Genomic DNA, 24,676 nt, shown 5'->3' with positions numbered 1-24,676 from the left:
CTTCTGACCCTAACAACAGACGAATGGATTTCGCAGAAACACTTGTAGCCTATCAGAACTTCTAAAAAATAAATGCAATTTCCGCAGTTTTAATGTATCGTCAAAGCCCAAAAGTTTCACCAAAGATAATCTTGTATAACTAGTTATATAAACGTTTTGGAAAAACGAGTAGTCTTTCCTCACTTGCCTAAAAACACAATTTACGAAATTTCTTGCACTTTGAATTACCTTGGTTGGCAGTGGACGACACATCCTTGCGACTTTTGGAAAGCATGGGGTCTCTTTCCCCGTCCCTCCTGGAGTCGTGGGGGCTCGTGGTGGTCATCCTGTGCCGTTGCTCGTAGTGCTCCAAAAGCTTGGCCGAGCCTCCCGAACACTCGCAGCTCCAGCTGCAACACTTGCACCAGTAATAGGCCCAAGCGCCGTCCGCGGGCCACCCCGCCGAATACGGCCGGATTGGGACGGAGTAACCCACGAGGGAGTCATCCTCCGCTCGGACCGCCACTCGCTCCACCCCGTCCGGTATGGGGCTTCTTCCTTTGCTCTGGTTGTCATGGATGAGCGGCGGCGCGGGCGGCGAAGTCTTGACTTTGTTAGGATGCGAGGACAGGAAGTGCTGCTCCAGTTCGATGGAATTGCTGCCCATGTACGTGAAGTTGCAGAATTTGCAGCGAAAGTACTTTGTGTTGCCCTGGCAGTCGGAGGTCTTGCGGCCGATTCCGATAAGTGTGCTACCCAACGTCACCTGATGAGGAAAATGGATATGTTATGCCATTTGTGTTCAAAAGGGTCTGAACTGGAATTTTGAATGATTATATTTCAGTGCTACTATCAATGTATTTTGACTTAAATCAGTTGCTGCAAAAAACTTCATTTAAGAAATAGCATTAAACCAGTTACAACCAGTAAGAAAGTTGCTACTTGTTTACATGTTGTAAGTGGTAATATGCCCAATAATGTATTTTTTTAGCAGATCTGGTCCGTCTATCACAATTAATGGCACCAATTAGTTAAATTCATCCAAAAATATTGGTCTCCATTCCAATGTTTCGATCTATGCCAGTGATGAATAGTGATGGTTTAATTTATTCCACTCCAGAAGGTACAATTCCAACTGCTGTCGTTTCCTTTATTAAAACATAAATACCGGCACTTACCCATTGCGTTCAACCACTTTGTGTTTACAACTAAGCAGGTGCAAATTTCACTATAAATGAAAATGTATGAGTCAATTCAGACCAAATCATCCTTATTTCTGTTTTCTGACACCTCCATTTGGTTGCGTGCTGTGAGATTATTCAGTAAAATACATCCTCGGTTAAGGGAGGAACAGCCATCTCATAAATTCCTGAATAATTCAACAGATCAATGTCGGTAAAGTGCTGGACTTCTGTTCTGTCCTTTGATAGGTTTGTGTTTCAGGGGAGTAGCTTACTTTGAGAAAGTAATTAAATTGCGACCATCAACAACAGTCAGCGTTACGGCTCTTGGCGCCTTTGGTTTCATCCCGCCAATATATCGACTCCCACTTGCTTAACATGACAGAGATTTGATGCGAAAGCTCTTATGAGGATGCGTGTCATTAGTCAAACACAAGCAAAGAATGCTTCTTAGCACCAAAGCGCGTACCACGCATGTACGTGCAATTAAACGCCGCTGCAACTCAAACTAAGCAAACGGCTAACATATATTCCAGGGCAAGGTTTCCACGGGACGAGGCCGCGGCTGCGAGGCAAGGAAACCCGACACCCATCTGTTTTTTATTAGGCTGGCCCCGTAGACTGTAGGTGATTATAACGTGCTGCTGCTGGCTGGATCGGGAGCGCGAGGGGCTTACGATGACATTACTACCGTACGATGCGGATTTATCTCCGAGGAGATTCTCCTGCGGGAGGGTAGGCGGTCTAGCGACGGCGGTTTGTCGGCGCGAAAGCCAGCCTTTTTCGAAAATCCAGATGTTGTGTCAGAATTTTGGATTCAAAAGCAGAAACAGGACATCAAACCATCGTCTTTTGTTACCTAGGAGAATGAGTTGGACCCCCAAAATTGACGGAAAGATGACCATTCGCTGACACCGAACTGGGAATCGCCGGGGAAAACGCAAAGTAAGAAGTTTGGAATGGGTAAACAACAATAAAAGCGGCGTTAAAATGTCAGACAGCTGCTTCACGGAGTCAATATTTTGTCAAAGCCTCCATCACCAAACTGTCATTTTTCCATTTTTTTTCCCCCCTCCTTTGCTATCATTTTCTTTTTTTCCGCCTCTCTCGCTTAAATCTCACCGGCTCACCGGGAATCCCGTTTTAGCAAATGACAGCATGGAACTTTCCAAACATGGGCGGGAGAGCGTGAGAGTAAGAAAGCCTGAATGAGTGAATATGAGAATAGAGGTTCCTTTCATTTCTTTTATGAACAACATTCTTTTTTCTTCTGTAAGTGTGCGTTTGTGGCCACGACATAGTTTGGGGGTCATTACAAGCAGCCCAAAAGAAACTCCTTGACTTTTGAAAATGACATTCACACAAATTGTGTCGTTTGGTTTTATCCTTAAAGGGACAGACCATTCCTAATATAAATGCAAATTTTGTAAAGCTCTGATCACGGAGAAAATTATGGAGTAAAATGACAGTGCTTACAAGTGCAGCCGTTTTGTGACGCCACTTATACCCAAATACATAAACACTGAAAAACTCCACTATTACATAGTTTTAAATTTATGAAACAAGATTATATTTTCTGCTGAGATGCGGGTAGTCTAGCCGTTGTCTGTCCCTCTTTGAGACAGAACAAAAAACTAGCTTGTTCATGTATCAAAGCATTTTATTGATGACTTTTAAAGCTGAAAACTAGAAACTAACTTTAATTCAAGACTGTTTACCAATCGGTGTGAGATATGAGAAAATTATTTTTTGGGCCTCAAGATGTGACTTTCAGTTAATAACATTCGTCTGGCAAAATGCATCGCGACTTGAAGTGCATGTCACTTCAGTTTAGAATCAATACATTGTGTGCAACCCATGTCAAATTTGCCTCTCACCTGGATGTCGTATGTGCCGTTCATCACCACCGTCCTGTGTTGCTGATGGTGGAGTTCCGCTCTGCTCTTGCCGGACTCTTTGGCTTGCTTCCTGGGCCCGTCTCCCGTCTGCGCCACTGCGAGCGAACACAAACACAAGAACACACGGCCTGGTCAGAGCGACAAAACCCAAGCAAATGCAACTTGGGGAAAATGCCATTGGGTCATTTGATTGAAGTTGATTAAAGTTAAATGTCACTGCTCTAAATACCATAGCACTTTTTTTTCCTTTCCCAAATCAATTCAGCATTGAACTACAGCTGTTTAATAACACTCCGACACAAGAAAAGATTGCAAATGAACCCTATGTAGAAAATAGAACAGAATACAAATAACTGCATATCCTATACAATGGAAAATTAGTACAATATCAAATTCTACACGACAAGAAAAAGGACTCCTCCCACCCACGTGTTTCCCATCTGAAGTCCGATTTTAGGTGTAACTGGCGCGGCGCCACGAGAGTGTACGGGAAGAGCGGATGCTTACACACCTTCCGCTTACTGCCAATAGCCTTTTGTTTGGGGAAAAACAATTGTTGCCGTATATATATATAATTACGTGAATGCCCAAACCGGCGCAAATGTGTGAACAGGCAGACAGGAAAATGTGTGTCATTTTAAAGTCTGACCGCGATGGGTCGGCGAGTCCCAATTTATACCTTTGGCCAGATTCATGTTGTCGGGAGGGTGCTAACTAGGAGTTACCTAGTGGTGTGTGCGGGGGCGCCATGTTGTGGAGAGCCAGGATGTGTGTGTCGAGGGCAACGTCCTGCCGTGTGCGGTTGTGCAGGCCGAGGTGATACTTCCTAAAGTGCTTCACCAGGTCGGCGGGGTCGTTGCCGTAGTAACCGTAACCGCACACGTTGCATTTGAAGTCCTGCAGCTTGGGGGAGGGGCTGGAGGAGAGAGGCGGAGTGTCCGGGGCCAGCTCCTCTCCGCCCGCGTCCGGCCCGGGGGGTTCACCTTTGCCCGCCTGGTCTTCGGGCTCCGCTCTGGACCCTACTTGCGAAGGCCTCCCTCCTCCGCCCCTCCTCCCACCTCGCTCCTCGTTGCCAAAGGATGCGGGCGAGAGAGACCAGGAAATGCACTCACTTTCTCCTTCCTCATCCTCTTCATCGGGCTCCTCCTCGTCGCCCCGGACTCGGTCCTCGGGTTCCGAGGGGCGGCTTATGCGGTCGGCCTCGGCTCCCACGCGGCCTTCGTCCTCCTCGCCGTCCTCCTCCTCCTCCTCGCCTGCTGGCCTGCTCCCCTCTTCCTCTTCCTCTTCCTCCTCCTCACCTCCCACGCTGCGGATAGGGGGATTCTTCTTCCTCACCATCGCTGAAAAAAAATGGAGAAAGTGCTGTTTCATTTCCACGTTACACACATCGTGAAACTTTTTCTTCCCCATCGTCACGTAACACACCAACGCTATTGAAAAAAAACACCGCATTTGAATCCTACCAAAACTGCAGCCATCGTTTCTTTTTTTCCGTTTATACTCTGTTGGGTTCAAAGGTAATATCTTAACCCACGCAGGATTTAGTTTATACGACATCAGCAACAAAGACGTATAAAATGTGCCCAGGAATGGACGATATCCTGAATAATGTATAACTGGAGAAGTGCAAAATGAGCCGATGAACTCCGAAACTGTTCTTCGTGGAACTCACAACACCCTGGCCTCTCCTTCTCAGCCATGCCACTATTAAAATAAAGTAATTTATGTCAGCCAGGGCCCACGCCTCAACCAACACTGGCACTAACTGTGTGTGGATGTATGATAGAGTGTGGCAAGCCAGCAGAGGAAAATCTCATCTGATGCTCACCACACCCAAGTCAGAATTCATTACACACACACACACACGCACACAGAAAGTGGAAAACGACATGGTTGTGGTGAGGCGATGACGCAAAAAGTCCCGACTTAAAGGAGCTCATGAGTGACCAGGCTGTGTTTCCATCTGCCGCTTGACGGACGTTCGTTAAGATGGGGGTCATAAAACTGTGAATTTAATCAGAAGCAATTGGTCGCTAGCGTTGCTCTTGCATGCCAATTACAGGACGATGCACTTTTGCCAGAGTCTAACCGTAAATGTGAAACCCGGTGCTGGAATTTATTCAACTAACTTTTGAGCCATGCCTCACTGCCACTTTCAGACATGCAAGGGTACCTCGTCCATTCAAAGGTCATACCGCAGTCATCTAAAATAATGAAAATGGGGTTAGATAGTTCATTAGTCGGACAGAATGTCAGCTAGGACTTCATTTGGACTCGGAGACCACCATTTTAGAACCACCCATCCACATATTGTGCATGCTTGGGGCTGTGTGCACAGGCTGGAACCATTACTATCAACTGCAATTAAAGGCACCGCAACATACTGCCTTCACGGCGTATCAGTAAATGCGACGTGCTACAATTACGCCCCCCCCCCCCAAAAAACCCTCCACCGAAAAAAACAACGCTAAGCGGCCCCGTGATATGACAGGTAGGATGAATGTGAGACTTAATCGTTGCCATCATTGAGAATTAACCGGTGGGACTATTATCTAAAATTGATGATAATGACCCGGAGACGACCGCTGAGGGATACGTTGACGTGCGTGTTAGAATTTTGCGATATGATGACAAAGAAAGGGAAGGAGAATTGGCAGGGGAAAAAAAGAAAGTACGACTAGTGGACGTTTAAGATTTCGCGGAAGTCATTTTTAAAAATGCTGTTATTATTATTACAGTTCATTTGGGGCCAGTGGTGCGCTGTCACTGGTTGTTGATGTTCCAAATGAGCAAACATGAGAATAATTTAAAAAGTCAATTATTGCAAACTATAATTCTTGAAAATAAATGATTTACAGATTGGATGGTTTTTTTTGCCTCATTTGAACATTTAACACAAGGGTGTCAGACTCGGGTTGGTTCGCGGGCCGCGTTAACATCAACTCGATTTCATGTGGGCCGGACCATTTTAGATATAATATTTAGATTTTTTTTTAATAAATGGATTAAAAGAACTGGATTAAAATCCCTGAATATTCAGTTTTTTATAGATCAAAATGTTTATTTTAGCTTATTTTTATATAATTCTAGATTTTACAAAATGATTTTTGAACAAAAAACAGAAAAAAATGATTAAAAATTATAATTATTGATTTAAAAGGGGGGAAAATCAGGAAAGTTAATATACATCTATACTCTTCATTTTAATTTGATCCTAAAACAGAAAGTCGGCACTTCCCCGGGCCTCACAAAATGATGCGGCGGGCCAGATTTGGCCCCAGGGCCGCCACTTTGACACGTGATTTAACACAAAAAGCAGTGACGCATCAAGCCGATATTCAGCAAAAATAAATAAATATTTTTTTGCATTTTTACTAGAATAAATATAAGGGTAAAAGATCAGCAGCGGCTAATAATCTCCAAAAAAAATCACTATCGGGACATTCATAATGACAAGTCCGGTTTAATACTTGACGGGCAGAAGCAATTTCTTTCAACATAATAAGGCGAGAGTATAGAGTATTAAACTTCACAGTCCTTTCTCAACATCAATCTCCATCGTGTCGCTTCTGAAGCTACCTTGCATTTGTGTAAAATGACTTCTCCGGGAAATGGGCTTTGCTCAAAAACTACAAAGCCGTTATTTAGACATCAGTGTCACACGTGATTACTTGATGTCCAACTGACAGCAATGCTGGCTTGTCATTTCAACTTAGCACTCTTTGATGCAAAAAGTTAATAAAAGCACTGTATATGAATGCATGTATGCTTTTATACCCAGACAGACAAAACATATGCCTTCCTGAAACCAAGCCAAGCTGTAATGGGAATCAGACTCGTATGCGGGTTACTAGAAAAGCAGAAATGGGAGGGGTTGAATTTTCAGCACATAAGGGAGCTTCGGATAAATTCGGGTGTGACTTATTGACTACAAATTATCAACTGTGTAGTTTTAATCGATAAGGCTATGTAGGTCGGTGTGCTGTATTTATTAATGCAATGTATTTTAAAGCTTCTGCCAAAGTTGGCACGAATGAAAACTGCAGTGTGTATCTTCTTTTGTCCACTAGGCTGTAATTCCATATTACAACAGCAGAGTCCTCACTCGATAATAACAAAGGTTGTGAATTGCCCCAAAAATACCGTTATGCAAGGTTGAACGTTTTTTATTTTGTCGTCAAGGACAGAAAAGAGCTAGGTCATTATTATATGATTATTTTCTGTTAGCAAAGTGCAAAACATGTTTAGTTAGCTTTTTACCAACAGGAAATGAAGAGCCAAAAATCTGCCACTGCAAAGTCAAATGCACCATTTGCAGTCAATTCATTTTTGTGCACAAGCGTGTGGATGTCACTGAAAAAAAAAACAAAAAAAATATATCAAGATGTTAGAGGAGCTGATGTGCTCAGTCAGCATTCTATTATTTCCTCAAGCAACGGCGTAAGTAAAATTGACTTCCTTTTTTTAAGTTAAAAGTTGCAGCATTGAATGCAAACAAGTCTCGGCATCCCTGCCAAGCATTATATTTGAAGTATTTGCATTTGGACATATATCAACAACCCTTTTGGGTAATTTGCATTTTTCAGATAGCAGTTTCGGAAACTTTATACTAGTAAGAGTATGCCAAAAGTGTCATCATAAATGTGAAACATAATTAGGAGGTTGGAAGACCTTTCCAATCAAACACAGTAGACAAATTGCTCTCTTCCCAGTCTTGTGAAGGCGCTTGCTTCGTATCACTCCATCTTTCATCCATCGCTTTCAATTAATCCGTCACGCACACCCACACTTATTCATCACGCTCTCAGTCAGTCTTCGGGTTTATCCTGGGGCAAACCTTGTCGCGTGTGTTAACACCTTGTTCAGATAATGCAACAGTTCTGGGCGGAATTCCATTGCCATGCTAATATACAAGTTAAATAAGCGATCTTACATTAAAGCCATTTTAAGAAATCTCCATGCAGAAAATGGCTTATACTGTAATCCCAAGAGAAAATAAATAAATAAACCAAATGTCCGGACTACTACACATCAACGACTGCGTTATACAGCGTTGCATACACAATAAACACTAATAAGAAATGGTCTATATCCTCAGTGACTTGGGAAAATGTTAAAAAACTGAAGACACGAGAGTAGACAATGCGTCTCTTCTGTTATTTCAATAATCTGTGACCTGAGAGTTTATATGACTGTGGGCCTCTCGTCTGGATTTTGACTTTACAAACACACACACACACACACACACACACACACGGACGGACAAAACACAGACAGCACTCCCCTTCTACTATGGTCTTTTAAGCACACACTGTCTGAGTGTGTAAATGTCATCAAATATAGCATGTGTGGTCAAGTTTTCTTTTTTTTAAGGAATCTTTCTAGTAGTATCTTGCATGAGATTCGACATATTCACAAACATAATGACATTTAGAATAGATGCCTTTTACTATATTTTGTTGAAAAGTCGTCCCCGACTGTTTAAGTCAACAGGAACTCTTTTAAATAGTGAAAAAGAACACACAATGTCTCCTTATAGGTATTCAACCTTTGAGGTAACTATGTGGAAAGCGCTTACTAAAACAATGAGCATGTGTAATTAATTATACTTAAACAGCCTGCCACGGCTAAGCAATACTGCAGCACACTCCCTCACACACACACACACACACATGCATGTACACACATGCACACACCCACACACTATACACAAAGGTAGCTCATAAACCTGCATTGATGTATGCACGGATGTTTTAACTGTTGATTTAACTGTCCCAGACCCTGATAATAGAATAAATGAATGCAAAACAGAAGAAAAATGAATGTTAACATGCAATAAAATGATAAGACACCAACCGAGAGGATGTAAACATTGTGTAATAACTCACAACACCCACACAATCCTCATAAGGATCGATCAGACCAGATTAATTTCCTCTCATTGGATTCTGCGTGATTACAAATAATGATTAAATGTGTTGTAATGCGAGCACGTTAATAGGATTAGTTCCCCCTATTCGCTGCTAATAATTTACAGTATTTAAAAGTGATCCTACTCCATTAAATCCCCGATATACTACCAATCGGGTTTCAGAGTGCCCAAAGAAATGCAAGGTATAGCACAAGAAAACAAAGAGTCACATGGTGCATAGAGATAGAAAAAAATGCATGAGAATGATACAGAGACAGCTCAAGAAGCCTTGGAGGCCTCAGTCTGATCTTTCATTTCCTCTGTCCTTCACCAAAAAAGACAAATGTTAAAAAAATATGCAGTCATGCATGCAGGCAGGAGATGCTTATCAAGATCTTTGACCCGCTCGCAGGAACTAAACAGCACACAAATAGCTAAAAAAAAAGGGCTAAAAACACAAGCTAATGAAACTACGACTTTCATAGTAACAGTAAAGACAATGAAAGGCATAAGTTTTGTGAGGAATCAAGTACAAAATAGACAAATGCTGGGTATGAATGGATTAAGGAAGACTCCTGTTTCAGCAATGGGAAGGTAACGTTGGTTAACGAGGTACCTGATCAGGTAACGCCTATGTGCTCTTTTAGAAAAAGATTCGGGTGTGGAATCCTAATGTAGGCAAAGGTAGACAATCTCTGATTGCCAAGGAATGCAATCTGTTGTTCTCACGCCCATCGTAACCACTGGTACGCACGTCCATAGGAACAAACAAAACGACAAACACTAAAGTATTGGCACACAACATTTCATTACGGAGTTTAGCAGTTACTACACCCTTAATCTTTTCATCGTCTATCTTTTGTTGGCAACCTCTCCCTTCTGCATTTCATTCCTCGCCCTTATCCTCCTCTGATCTATGCCGGGGATGAATCACACACAAATTAAATTAAAAAAAAAAAACGAAACGATAAGATGGGCGTGAAGGCTGTGGCTTCCCTTTTGTCATGTTTCGGAAAAAAAACGACAACCAGATGAGTCATCGGCAAGCGAGTCAAAACCCGCGAGCCTCGGCGGCATGGTGTCGAATTTGCACGCGTGTCAATTTTGGAATGAACTAAAAAGATTCTGTCGAATCCCGCTGTCAATCACTCGCTGGCCGTCTGATTTGTACATGTGCATCACGCAAAATAAACCGCAATCTTGGCAGCGCTTCAGATGTGCAGGTGGAATGGGAAAATCTCAAAATGTATCATTGCTGCAGGATGCAGAGAGTAAAACATCTTACGTGAGGGGTGCGGAGGTAAAAACCTAATTAATGGAACTCACCTAACCTGCAATTCAGCATTTGGTGTCTCGTTGCTAATTACATATCTGTACAAAACAATAGTCGATAGTGTCGTGTGAGAGTTGGGAGAGATAAAACAGTCGTGCGAAAGGGAAAGGAAAGACAAGGACAGATTAAAACCAGAGATGAGACCAGGGAAATGGTTCACAAGACGGGGTGGGAAGGAAGATGGGAATTCATTGCCTTAAAAGCCGATGGGAGTCAAACGGTGTGATAACAATCAGACTACATATGACCACGAGGGCTATTGCCTCTCTCGCTCTCTTCTTTTCTCTCTCAGGCAGATAAGCAGATAGCAAGTGGCCAAATCCGGGCCCATCATGCACTTGGGGTGACACGCCGCAGATCCCTAGAGTGGTGTTCTCCTTTCTGTCTCGATTCAGACGAGATGTCAAGGGTCAGGGTTTTTTTTCGTTGAGGTCACGATGACAAATAGAGGCCTCAAACTGAGACTTAGGTTGCATCCTGAAATGGACAAACTTCTACTATTTTGTCAACGTAATTCACTACCCGTGCACCACCTAACACGAATGATTTAGAAACCTGAGAAAGGTTTTAAAGAAGGCATAGATATTTTTTCAAATATCTGATACACAACTTCAGATGCATGAATCAGATCACTAATTGACAAGTGCATACCTGTCAACCTCTGCCGATAACTGCCCTTATAAATGATTATGATTCCCCTTACAAACTCCCAAAAAACCTTACAAACACCGTACGACGAGTCGTACGGTGTTTGTAAGGCTTTTTGGGAGTTTGTAAGGGGAATCATAATCATTTATAAGGGCAGTTATCGGCAGAGGTTGACAGGTATGCAAGTGTCATTCACAGCACTGCGATTAAGCGGAAGATGCAAATTCAGAAAGATCTCTGCTCATTCTTAACATGAAAGAAATCAGCGGCATCCACTATTGTTTTGGAGCGCAAGAAAAGAAGAGAGAAAAAAAGATCTTGTTCTCTAAAATCCCCAACATTCCAAGCGTCACTTCACCACAAAACATTGTGGTGGCAAATGAACTGCCTCCCCTCCCTGTGTCTATGTGGCACTTTCTTTTACTCCCGCTATCCTATTATGGACATAGCAACAGTGTTGATGTCAGTACGACGGAGATTTGATTCACCGACTGTCCCCGTCGAAATGCGCATGGGTGCGTGGTAGATAGCCGATAAGGGCCATATATAAACAGCACTTAAAAGCAGAAATGTAAATGTTTGGACGTGGCTACAGAAACGGGGCTACATCGAGATACCGTGGCAAGCAGAGAGAGACACAAAGCTGAGATGAGAGTTCGCGGCGGGAGAAGACGCAGGAGGCCTCGCGTCTGATGCTGCCTCTCGTTAATCAAGTCTTGAGGAATTTGTTATCACGAAATACATAGCATATAAACAGGGATGCGGTGAGTTGGGGTCGGTCAGAGGAGATGGATGTTGCTCTTTTCTGAGGCACAATGAGAATTCATTTTTCATTAAAAATGCTTTCAAGGAGAAATGAAGACAGTGATCTTGAAATCATTACTGCAAAAAGGTTCGAAACTATTACGCCGTCTGGTGTTCGGGCTTCTCAAACGAAATGATCATTTATTTAAAATCTCACAAGCTATGGCCCACTGACCCCCCAAGAGGATCCCTGACACTGGCTTGCAATATTTGCTATGAGAAAAGAGGTTTACACGTATATAAGTAAGCACAGGAGAAGGCTACTCTCTAAACCGCTGGACTTTTGATTTAACTTTTCGACTTGGTTGAGTGCATCAAATGCCCCAGGCGATGCGGTTTAGCCTGGAGCACTGCTACGGTTGTCTCCTTTTTAATCAACGGGCGATAAGCACAATTGACTTGCTGTCTCCCGCTCTTGGTTTGCATGGGAGATCCGAGCAGACATGTTATGGCCAGGCGTGAATTCAAGTCCACTGGGGCTCGCAGGCAACATCACTAAGACTTGTGCGACTTGATCTGACAGGTGGCGCTATATCGTTGGAATAGGTTAGGCAGCGGTCATAGTAAAATGGCATTCCATTATTGCCATTCTTAAACTGGACTGGTGCTTAGTTCTGGCTACTTTGCTGTTGCGGAAGGCAATGGAGATTTGCCAATGTACTCTACAATATTTTAGTAGGCCTTTTTTGTTGTTATTGAAGAAAAAATGTGGACATTCGGGAGATATATGCTCTTCATTTGAGAGTGCCAGTGTTCAATAATTGTTCCCCGCGTCAGGGGAATAATAATAAGAATTTCCCCCTGTGATCAAGTTGGCATAAAGTCTAAAACTTTGTTTCTGAGGGGGCGGGGGCACACGCCATTGCAGAAACTTGACGGAGCCACCAAAACGAGAGGCTGTTCTCCCAACAGATGTTGTACATTAAATGAAACATGTTGAAACTATACCAAAGAGAGCAGCCATTAAAAACAAAAAGACCTTTCTTGCAGCTGTTACAATACAAATTGAGTTAGTGAGCCACTTCTGTAAGGATTTTGCGTCTAAACACTTACTTTAGCGTGCCTTTGTTTGACCTAATACTCCGAGGTTTATAATCACTCGAGTGAGAATTGAATGCACGACCGGTATGTTCGTTTTGATCAATGTTAAAAAGAGGGCAGAAAGAACCAGTTAAGAAAATCAGATTTTTTGCTACGCAGACAAAATCAATTTCTGAAAAAGGGATGCGTAAACATAAGACAAGTTTCTTGGGAGTGTACGCAGATCTGCTTACGTCTGTCAACACGCGATGACCGAATAGAAGCGCATTCAAGTGTTTATGCATGTGTGAGACGGTGATTGTACGCAGGTCTCCGCACTCGCGACCACTGCGCCGAATGTTAAGCCAAAACAAACCCCAAATCACAAGGAAAACGGACACAAAGAAAACACGAGAAAAGTACGAGGAGGGGGGAAAAAAACCAACGTGATAATTTCAGAACAAGCCAAAAACAAGTAAGAAACTCTATCAGGCAGGATAAACTGGGCTTGAAAATACATATTCAGCAAGTGTTGGACATAAAGGGTTGAAATTGTAGAGTAACTGGAGATTTGGGATCTTTTGCCAAAGATAACATTGCTCTCTACTCGGGATGTAATGGTACATAAGGTATATTCATATTCAGATCTGAGTGACTGGCAGAGAGCCTACGGGATACAACATGGGACATATTAGGTAAGAGACAGAAGTCCATCTGCCTTGTGTTCTTGCCATATGCTTCTCCATAAACAAACAAAGCAGCTTATCGTTTAGTTAGCACTTTTGCACATCCTGGTGTACAACTTTACCCGATTTGAAATGAACTCAAAATCACGGAAAGTACCGCAATGTGACTTTAGATGAGAAATGATACTCCGGACAGATCATTTTTTTCACAGTTATCAGTGATTTTGAACATTTGATATTGCAGTGCTTAAATATTTTGAATTGGTCAAATTCGACTCCAAATAGTTATGGCAGAGTAGAGTTAAATCTTCAAGATGACTAATACATTTGTGTATTATTATAATTTGACATCTGACTTTACCAAATCAGCGCTGACACAACTGAAATTCCCAACATATTTATCAATGAAATAAGACTAACGATTATTCGGTGGCATCACTATCGTCGTCTAACGTTTTGTGTAAGGCACATGTGTCAAAGTGGCGGCCCGGGGGCGAAATCTGGTCTGCCACATCATTTAGTGTGGCCCGGGAAAGTCAATCATGAGTGCCGACTTTCTGTTTTAGGATCAAATTAAAATGAAGAGTATAGATGTGTATTAAAATTCCTGATTTTCCCCCTTTTAAATCAATAATTGTAATTTTTTAATCATTTTTTTCAGTTTTTGGTTCAAAAATCATTTTGTAAAATCTAAAAAAATATATATAAAAAAGCTAAAATAAACATTGTTTTAGATCTATAAAAATTGAATATTCAGGTCTTTTAATCCAGTTATTTTAATCCATTTATTAAAAAAAAAATCTAAATATGATATCTAAAATGGTCCGGCCCACATGAAATCGAGTTGACGTTAATGCGGCCCGCGAACCAACCCCAATCTGAGACCCTTGGTGTAAGGTATTTCAACAGAAAAAAAACTCAAGGCGTAACAGCAATGGCGAGAAACCCCCCATTATGATTTTAGTGAGCGAGGTAGTGTCTGACATCACTGCACCGAATGCAGCTTTTTTTTCTTCTTCTTCTTCTCAAGACGTTTTTTTGTTTTTACAGCTTCAGCTCTGGGCAGACCCGACCGCTGTGTGCGCACACAACACACAGACGCACACGCACACGCAAACCCCTAAAGAGGCCTTTTTTCCACATAGGGCCATATGGTGCAGACAGGCGCACGGAAACAATTCTCCAAAAACAACACACACTCTGCATTTAGAAACCTGTCATCCAGACACACAGTACTACACACACAAACACACACACAGTTAAATCTGCTGAATGAATTGCTGCCTTGTTCAGTGGTGCACTAATGGCAAGGAACCTGCCATAGAGATTACCACACTCGCACACTCACATTCTGCATTAGGTATTCCAAGGCAATTATCCATCGCTACCAAATTTAATATTCCAATAGAGGCCTATACTCAGGCTCATAAAGACAGCTGATATTTAGCTTGTCCTGGCAGGATTACGTCTTTAATATAGCAGAGTAAAGCAATAAATTTAGTGGGGGGAAGAAAAAAAAAATGACTGGCTGGTGGTGGCGTGGCTCTTCAAAGCAGATATGTTTCCATGCAATATTCCAAACTAGCAATCCAAACTTCCAGTAACTTCCACCACCCGATTCTGGCAGCCGGCGCAGCGGCGGTGAACACGCAGCCGCCACATTCAACAACATGGCAACGTGTTGGGTCATTTGCGCAGCTTCACGAGAAGAGAAAGTGTGGAATTGATTCATCGTGTCTTGAGCGCACTAAATGTTTTGTCACCCCCAGGAACAATTTTTCAATGCTTAGAAAATTTATATCAAATTCACACCGGCACAGAGTGAAAATATTGAATTAACAGACTTACAGACCAATTTAATAACAGAGCACCTCTTTAGTATACGAGCGCAATTACATTGGCTGGACTGACTGTTAAAAATAGGTCATTGTTTGAATTCAATGTCTTCAATTTAAATAAGGGGAGACTACTACACTTTTCTTTTTATCATCCAGTCAACTGCAGACGTTTTAGCCAATGGAATCAATCCCATCCCTATCCTTTTTATTATCTACTATACCTGTAGCCTTTGCTTAACTCCATCTTTTTACAAGTCTCAGTAGAACAAATTGGTTAAGTAAAAAAAATGCAGTTGAACTCAGCAATCTTTTTGCCCACACCTTCAATATTGCCATATAAGAAAAGGATATACAGTACAAAAAAGCTCATGTATAACAAAATATTAAACTGTATTTGAAACACTGTGGTGCTGACTTTGCAATAATTTCCTCCCAGACACTCACGAAGCAGCAGCTGTATGGCTCGCCGGCATATGGATGAAATAAATCGTGCGCACGGATCGTGTTAACACTTGTTGGCTTGGCCACAGCATGCAATGGTAGCCGGAAAGAGAACAAAAAAAATTAAATAAAATAAACGACACACCCCATGGCGGCAAACATACAAGCAGGTGAGCGGGTGTATCTCGGCTTAACGTGGGAGCGAGTAGCAACACATCATGTAATTGCTCGGGAAGCGTACCCATGAGCCTGAGGGAGCCGAGTTCACGCTGAACCGCAGGTCGGGTTTGTTCGCCTGCTGGCAATGTGACTGCTTTCGATTTTAATCTGATTAAGGCGTTTCAGCTCCAACCCGTCGGAGACAAATGGAGCGGGCCTCCAAAATCTAGGTTGGACTCGCTGGCCCCTTCTTAGGCTGGATACCACATTTTCCTGATTAATGGATCTTCCCGCAGAGGAGCTGGGAAGAAATCTCACCGACATTAGCTCGACCAACACGTGTCAGTCATACGCCATCACTTTGGATATTTTTACATAATAACAACCTACTAACCAAGTCAAAGGAGTAGTACAGCATATCTGTATAGTCAAAATTTGACCATTGTTGTTGTTTAAACCAAAATAATAGTATATCAGCAAGTTGTATTTTCAAGACATCACGTTGTGACAGCGAGCAGTTATTGTCAGCTGTAAATACGACAAAAACATCAAATAATTTGCCCGCCCAGTATTCCGAGACAGAAGTCAAAAGACTTTGGTGCGTTCAAGAAGCCCACACAGAGTCCGTTATTCAATGGCAAATCATCTGTGTTTGATTAGGGATTGACGACGGAAGTGGACGGATAAAACGAGGGTGCCCATGTTTGCTGCAGCTGCTTTGGCTCGCAGTGCAACTAAACATGGCTGTTTCTCACTCATCACACAATTTTTTTTGTCTTGATTCAATCGGGTGTTTAAAGTCAAAATGCCATAATTCACATTAGTTTACGACAACTCGTTCCTCACTGCCTGGACTTTGCATGTTCACCCTGGTCTTGCGTGGGTTTTTTTCCGGGTACTCCAGTTACCTCACACATCCCAAAAACATGTAGGGTAGGCTGGTTGAACAATCTAAATTTTCCCCTAAGTGAATAGGCATCTCCTTGTGGACTACAATTGGCTGGCCACCACTGCCTGGACTTTGCATGCTCACCCTGGTCTTGCATGGGTTTTTTTCGGGTACTCCAGTTACCTCACACATCCCAAAAACATGCAGGGTAGGCTTGTTGAACACTTTAAATTTGCCCCTAGGTGAATAGGTGTCTCCTTGTGGACTACAATTGGCTGCCCACCAATTCAGAGTGTCCCCCGCTTAGTACCTGTAGTCAGATGGGATAGGCTCCAGCACCCCCTGCAACCCTTCAGAAAATGAATGACGCATTTAATCATTATCATTGACTGCCAGCTTTCCCACTTTATATGGATGGATTTACATGGCAGCCAGTGAGTTAAGGCCTATCATCTCCTAATTACCAACGTGATACAAATCCCACCCACACCAACCCACGCGGATGACCCAATAAAAAAAAAAACCACATTTCACCCACGCTGTGCTTATTCCATAGGAGTGACTTCATCAATGATGAACTCACGAGCACACTTCACACCACGCCACATGCACATCTGTCATCTGGACGCTTGATTGATTCTGCGTCCTTTAAATAAGTCGATCATTAGCAAACTAACAAATGAAGTCATTAATTGCGGTGACGTCTAGCGGCGACGCCTTTATCCGTCTTTGTCTGCATAATTTAGACGCCTCCGCCAGAAAGATAATTGTTGTTTGTTGGACATGGATGGAAAAATATAGTTTTCGCTGAGCTTGAGCGCAGAGGTTAGTGCGGTGAGGGTTAATGGCCTTGCTACGAGAATGATGCATTGGCATTTCTTGTTCTATCACCCGTGATGCAGCGTCGAAGCAGTCATTTTTTGTCATTTTAGGCTGTAAAAGGGGCCGATTAATCCAGTTTTTATATTGCGATAGAGTTGAGGTAACGGGATATTTCATTTGGCAATCGACTAAATTGCTACATGGTAAAAAAATAAATAAATAAGATGCATGATTGTGTTTAAAGTGATGCAATTGCCCCTCCCCCCCCAAAAAAAATCAACAAACAGAAAGCGCAACACTCTTCAAATGCCGCACTTCTTATGTCAGAAACGTGTGTGCGCATGTGCGTTTTGAATGACAGCCCGACTTAACTTTCAGACTCTGTGAATTGCCTCCACTCAACATTCCTCGGTTCCCCTTTTTGAAAACGGCACAACAACATGTTCCAGAGGCGACTCGTGTTGGAAACATTAAAGCTTGTTGCGGGACCACAACACACAGGCACGCACGGGCGAGCTCGCGCACCCCAAAGATGCGCACGCATAAACAGTTGTGAACATTCAAGCGCACACAAACCACAGCTAAAAGCATCAAGCGGTTCTGAGTAACCCGCCCTGCTGAATAACATCACCGAGCAAAAGCCACTGTGCCACATAATGAAAAACATACAAACATGCACGCAAAGCCCAACACACACACACACACACACACACACACAGTCATGTGCTTCAAAGGTCTCGTGTGTATCCCATCCCATATGTTCTGGCTTGTCCTAATCATTTATCTAAACACACAATGACAGGAAAAATTATCAAAAGAGTTTTGTTTTTTTCCTTTTTTTGTTTTTTATGTCCTTTGGGAGCAAAGCCACATCTAGGTTGGTAACGTTCTTCCCAAAATGTATTAACTTTGAGTGATGTTCCTACTCATTGGAATTGAGGGAAGGACAATGCACGGTAATAAATTAACAGCAAAAAACAACATCAGATCATTTAGAAATAGCACGAATAAAGAATAGAAACAGAACTAAAGCCAATGATCAACAAAATAATGTGGGGAAATAAAAATATTGACTGTTATGGTATGAAATTGTACATTTAAACACATGCACTAAAGCAAGGTCGTCAGACTCGGGTTGGTTCGCGGGCCGCTTTAACGTCAATTTGATTTCACGCGGGCCGGACCGTTTTAGATATAATATTTAGGGTTTTTTTTTATAAATGGATTAAAAGAACTGGATTAAAAGCCCTGAATATTCAGTTTTTTATAGATCTAAAACAATGTTTATGTTAGCTTTTTTATATATATATTTTTTTAGATTTTACAAAATGATTTTTGAACTAAAACACAGAAAAAAATTGATTAAAACATCACAATTATCGATTTAAAAAGGGGAAAATCAGGAAATTTAATATGCATCTATACTCTTCATTTTAATTTGATCCTAAAACAGAAAGTCGGCACTCATGATTGACTTTCCTGGGCCACACAAAATGATGCGGCGGGCCAGATTTGGCCCCCAGGCCGCCACTTTGACACAGGTGCACTAAAGGGACAAAATCAATGATGATTATTAATATTAATGTTGCAAAAATATTTTAAGCTAACTAGGATAAATGACTCAACAGCATGTCATTTCAATGGACTTTTAGGGAAAAAATTGTCAATTATAGAAAACTGTATCAATTAAAAATGTTAAAAATAAACAATCCTGTTAGATTTTTTTATTATTGATGATCCTACATAGTAAATCACAGAGGATAGGAGTACGATAAATCTCCTTCTGCTATTAAAAGTTAAGGGTTTGGCCCAAAAGATTTGAGTAATGATATCTATTGCTAATTTATTGATTTTATTCATGAATTCCTCATTTCATTTCCCATTCTACTTCAGGTGGATTCCAAAAATAAGGTGGAAATGTCTTACCTCTGCTGGTCATCAGGTTATAAAAACAACATGCCGCACTCTGTGCCTGGGCATGGGTTCTGTTCAAGTGGCTCAGTTGGGCCCCAGAGGTTCTGCTCCGATGACAGGAAGCAGGATAGGAAAAAAAAACAGCAGGAGTGGCACTCTCACTTAATCCCAGCACTCCTTCTCAGTAGGACTGCATAACTCCACGCAGGTACATGGTGGCCAACCTTTCCTTTCGGCTTTTCTTAATTTTGCTTTTGGTTGGGCGGGACTTCAAGAGGGTCTTAAACTCCACATAGCACCCTCTGGCTACAGTCCACCAACGCTGGTGCTGTTAAGGCGTCTAAAAAACAGGTGGCGATCCACTCTTCTGATTTAGGTCCTCACGCTTCAATTTCAACCAAAAGCACCTGGAAGGCAGGAAGACAAATGAGTTTAGATTTGACATGCATCGATGTTTTACCCAAACAATTTTTCCAAATTGAGTGTCAGTCCGCAGCGGCTTTGAAGGAAAATAGTTTTGCGGCTCCCTGCCAATTGCGAACTCAACGTAGACGGATAGATCGAATCAATCCCACAAAAGAGAGCCAGACGCCATTCAAATATGGCGGTGTGATTTTCGAGAGGACGATAGATGGCCTAAATGGTTAAATAAGAAACACCGTTGCTGAGGTTTGAACAGTTCTCGGGTATTGAAGGAAGCAATCACATCCATCCTGATGCCATTACGACTTTTGTTTCGACTGCTGTGTGATTATTTGTAAACTGATGCGGCGACTGTTGGAGGAGAAACAAGAGAAAAGGCAAATGCATTGTGAGTCATTACAGAAATTATGAGTCATTTTCTGACCTTCCCATCTAAAAGCCAGTATGTTTTGGGCCACAAAATGATATTAGAATGGTCTATTTTGTGGGATTTGAAATAAATCCATCGTCCATCATGAGCGAAAACTTTTTTTAAATATATTGCATTAAAAGATTGGTTGTCATAAGCAAAATTACATAAAAAAAGTGCAATGAATTGAGCTCTCGATTGTAATTTTCTTGATTTTCTTGATTTTTATCTAAAGTTGGTAACTTGTGTAAATATCAAAATATATTATAAACATACTGTATGTGTTTTTTATTTTTTTGTAAACCTGAACACTTTTATAGACATTGAGTTTTTTCAATTCTAACATCTGGCATTGAGTGAACATGTTTCAGTCCCATTGACGAAAAAAAAAATTCAATTACTTAATTTGGGAAATAAGTTTCCGTGTTGTAATTGGTAACTTGCCAAAGTTTCCGTCAAAACAATTCCTATTTTAAGCAGTTGTCTGTCTTCGTCAATGGCAGGAAACAGTTACAAAAAGTAACAATGAAGTGCACGACTAATTGTACAGCAAATGTAGCGCAATTAGATATGAAAGGTACGCATTAATCCCAAAATAAATTGAGGATTAAAGACTCTTGCAAGAATGTGGAAATGGAATCCAATTAGTTGTCAAGAGTCTAACACTGACACAAAAAGGACTCCAACCCAATCGGAAGCAGGAAACAAAGATGCAAAAAATAAATAATGTAAAAACAAGAAGCCATTTTCGCACTTTCCCGTTATTGTCTCATCACCGAGGCATGTTATTTAGAATAAAACCTGATCTGCTGCGTGATGCAGTTCCCCCACAAATCCTCAGCTTCCGGTTATTGCAAGCTTGACCGCATAATAGCCTTCGCCATTAGTGCATTTTATGAAGAAGAAAAAAAAGAGTAGCACTCAAAACAGGAAAAAAAGAGCAAGAGTGCAAGGGGAGGGAGTTCTTTCCCGTTGAATATTTTCCCCGCGGACCTCCGAGCGGGTCTCGTGGCTCCTCATTCATTTACTCCAATCACAGTGGCTCTGTTTTTCTCTTCATCCTTCTCCATCACCATGACTTATCTCCATCCTTTCCACTTCTGGTCCTCCATCCACTTTTCAAATCTCTTTCCATCGCTGTCTTTCGCATCAATCCGTCACTGAGCTCCCGACAACTTTGGAATGATTCCTGGCAGTTTTACCAACTTGCCTGGAACACACACACACACTTTCATACACATCAAGCGCACGCACACAATCTTGCGTACGTACAGATGTATTTCCACCACCGCACAGCTACCGCCCCCCCCTGCGCTCCTCAGCCGTGTGTGGTCCGGTCCGACTATAGGCCGTTACATTGTCTCAGACAGGTTGGACCGTGCCACGAGCATTCAGACCAGAGAGGAGGGTGACTTTACTTGGGGGGGAGATGTTTGTTTTTCTGTTTCCAATTTGGTCCGGCCCAAAGGAAGTCCACACTCCGCTCCGTGTCAAGCGCACCATTCATGACAGCCCGATGCACGCGATTGCATGCAAACACTACACACACGCATGCATACAACTCCTAACTGTAAGGACATTACGGCCAATCAGAGGGCAAAAGAAAGTAGCAGGTGTATATAGAAGGTATGACAATAAGAAAAATGTGAGGGAAACGACTGCTAAAATGATAGCATCAATTAATCATCTGCCTGAGGGAAGATCAAATCTCTCATTTGTAAGAAAAATAAAGAAATGAAACCATATGACTGTCTACGGTACACGGTCGATTGGTCCCTGGTCTTTTGGTCGCCGGTCTTTTGGTCGCCCGGAAGGTTATTGATAATTACCATTTAAATCGTTGCTCAAATTCCCTAAATACAAACTGCGAATTACTATTTAGTCATACTTAATGCCCTATTAATTATTAGGCTAAAGAAAAGCTCCAAATTTCCGGGACTTTTATTGTTTTTTGTTGGAGAACTTGTTAAGACCCTGACTGACGTACCTTCTTAAAGGGACAACACATGTACATACAAACTCTTCTACACTCACACGTCGGCTCAGTGAAACTTCTCATGGCCATTGTTGGCTTTTATTGATGCGTAGACCGTGTTGTTTTACCTTGTTTTGTCGCCGGTCTTTTGGTCGCCCGTTGTCGCGGTCCGGGCGACCAAAAGACGGCGACCAAAAGACCGGCGACCAATCGACCGCACACGACTGTCTACTGCTAAATTCCTCAAACTCTTGAACCATCTTATATTTCAATATACAGTTAGTGTGATAACTAATAGGGTCAAAAGCTAGTTTTTTTAAACTCTCCTGATGCATATTTCTCTTTATTCTCCGTGCTAACTGATTGAATTTGAAAGACATTTGAATTTGCAACCTTAATCCAACATACTCTGTACCACAAATTAGACAGCAGAATGGTCCAAACTTCACAAAAAGTTCTGATACTACAATGACCTCTTCTGTCTGAACTTCAAAATATCGCTAGTCGGCATCAAAACATGCCCAAAATAAGCATTATTATTGGAGAAACTGCAGGGGTAATGTATTTACATATTTAGCAAACAACAAAATGCTTCGAGGCATGAAAGAGAATCCAAAGTACATTTGTTGTTTTGTTTTTAGGAGCTTTGCTACAAACCTAATCAGACGTGAATATAGAGAACGGTGTTTTACCATTTTATACGATCATAAATTGTGCACAAACAAGACCACCCTTGAGGAAGGCTTGACATTAATAGAAACACTAAACCATAAAGGAGAAAGACAACTATTTCCAGGTGTCTTGGTAACATACCTTCCCATATAGCCCTCAAAATGAAATCCAATCCCATTTACAATCAGAAATAATCCGCAATCTAGAGACCATTTAAAAAAACAACTTGAGCCTTAAAATGCCATCTCCTGCACACATTCAACACGTTGAAAACACCTGAAAGCAAAAAATAGTCACCTTAACTATACCTTGTGTTCTATTTTCAACGTGAAAAGACGCATAGAAAGAACTAGTGAACATCTTTTGACCAAGCAACATGGGCAAAAAAGAAATGAATAGAAAGGAATCCTATTATGAGCAGCCTTGCCGAAGTCTTCGTGGCAGAGTTGAAGAAAAACCTTGCTCAAACAAGAATAGCCAAATAATGTCTGGTTGTGCCGAGGCGGCGTTCCAACTCAGCGCGACTCAGACAGACAGAGCGCGTATTCATCCTTGGCGATGCAGGCCAGTTGTATAAATCAACAGGTATCTTTTCACGCTTGGGACTTCCAAAAGAATAATGACGACAAAGAGCAAACAAGCAAAAAAAAATCAGTTTCTTGTTGAATTTCACCTATTCTGTCTCTTTTTGCCCTTCAAAAATCAACAGGGAAAAAAAACTAAAGTCATGCCAGAAGAATAGAGTCCAATGGTCCATGTGCCAAATGCTAGTAGATATAGTGTATAAGACATTTTGGAAGCGAACCCAAACACCCGTGCACTTGTGTCTGTCTGGCTAAGCTCAAACATGAGCTCATTTACACACGAGCCGTCCGGGGAAAAAGAAAGAAAAGAAAGAAAGATGGCCATGTAGTGCACATGCAGACACAACTCTTCACCGCCTGTGTAAACACACAAATACGCACACTTTTCCACTCCCGCAGAAGCGGACGTTTCCTGCAGAAGAAGAAGAAGAAAAAGAAGCCCCCTCCTCCCCAAACCTCCTCCGACTGACGGGAAATATATCTGGACAAACTTAACGTGCACACGCGCAGCGGAACGTTTGCTGGGCCACAATGTTGACTTTTATATTCCCTCGCAGTGGCGAGCGGCGCGTCGTTTCTGGGATATTAAATAGAGAGTGGGGGCATTTGTTTTGTTTTTTTCAGGTGATGTCAACGTCTTCGTTCCATTATTTATAAAAAAAATAGTGTTAAACATTGCAATCTTATTTCATTCCATGTCACTATGTGCATATCTAAGTACAGTGTCTTACAAATTTACTTAAAAAAACAGGGATCCCTAAACTATTTTAGATTTCCATACCATGAAATTAGTTGTAAAAAGTTCAATCATACAATAAAAAATGTTTTCCACGGTGTTATGCCAATTGATATATCAGACAAAAAGTCTTTTCAGGCATGCTCATTCCGTCCATTTCCGTCCGCAAAGTGACCTGAAATGGTAAAACAGGTGCAGTCCATGCAGCTGCCATGGGATATTACAGCACGACACCTCGACTAAATCCATTTGAGCATCCCGGGCACTGAATTTAAGCAAGCTCAGTCTATTCAAAAGATTTTTTGGGGGAGGCAGAGTGCGCCATAAATAACTGGAATGGATGCTTCTCGGATG

The 24,676-nt window shown here is 41.9% G+C and overlaps 1 protein-coding gene across 5 annotated transcripts in view; it reads right to left on the bottom strand.

Moving 5' to 3' along the window:
• Positions 1-24,676, bottom strand: part of trps1 (trichorhinophalangeal syndrome I) — a 111,208-nt gene that overhangs the window by 35,138 nt on the left and 51,394 nt on the right. For 3 of the 5 annotated variants that reach the window (XM_077591033.1, XM_077591034.1, XM_077591036.1), the window contains 4 exons: positions 19,536-19,930; positions 3,784-4,398; positions 3,038-3,153; positions 229-745 (listed from right to left, as the gene is read on the bottom strand). In XM_077591033.1, coding sequence (XP_077447159.1) covers positions 229-745; positions 3,038-3,153; positions 3,784-4,398; positions 19,536-19,548 — 1,261 coding nt within the window. In that variant the 5' untranslated portion in view covers positions 19,549-19,930. The remainder of the gene's footprint in view (positions 1-228; positions 746-3,037; positions 3,154-3,783; positions 4,399-19,535; positions 19,931-24,676) is intronic. The other 2 variants (XM_077591037.1, XM_077591038.1) reach the window with 2 other exon arrangements.

The sequence above is a fragment of the Stigmatopora argus genome, chromosome 21 (genome assembly GCF_051989625.1).
Source record: "Stigmatopora argus isolate UIUO_Sarg chromosome 21, RoL_Sarg_1.0, whole genome shotgun sequence".
NCBI classification, from domain to species: domain Eukaryota; kingdom Metazoa; phylum Chordata; class Actinopteri; order Syngnathiformes; family Syngnathidae; genus Stigmatopora; species Stigmatopora argus.
This window is presented reverse-complemented; position numbering and strand designations above follow the sequence as displayed.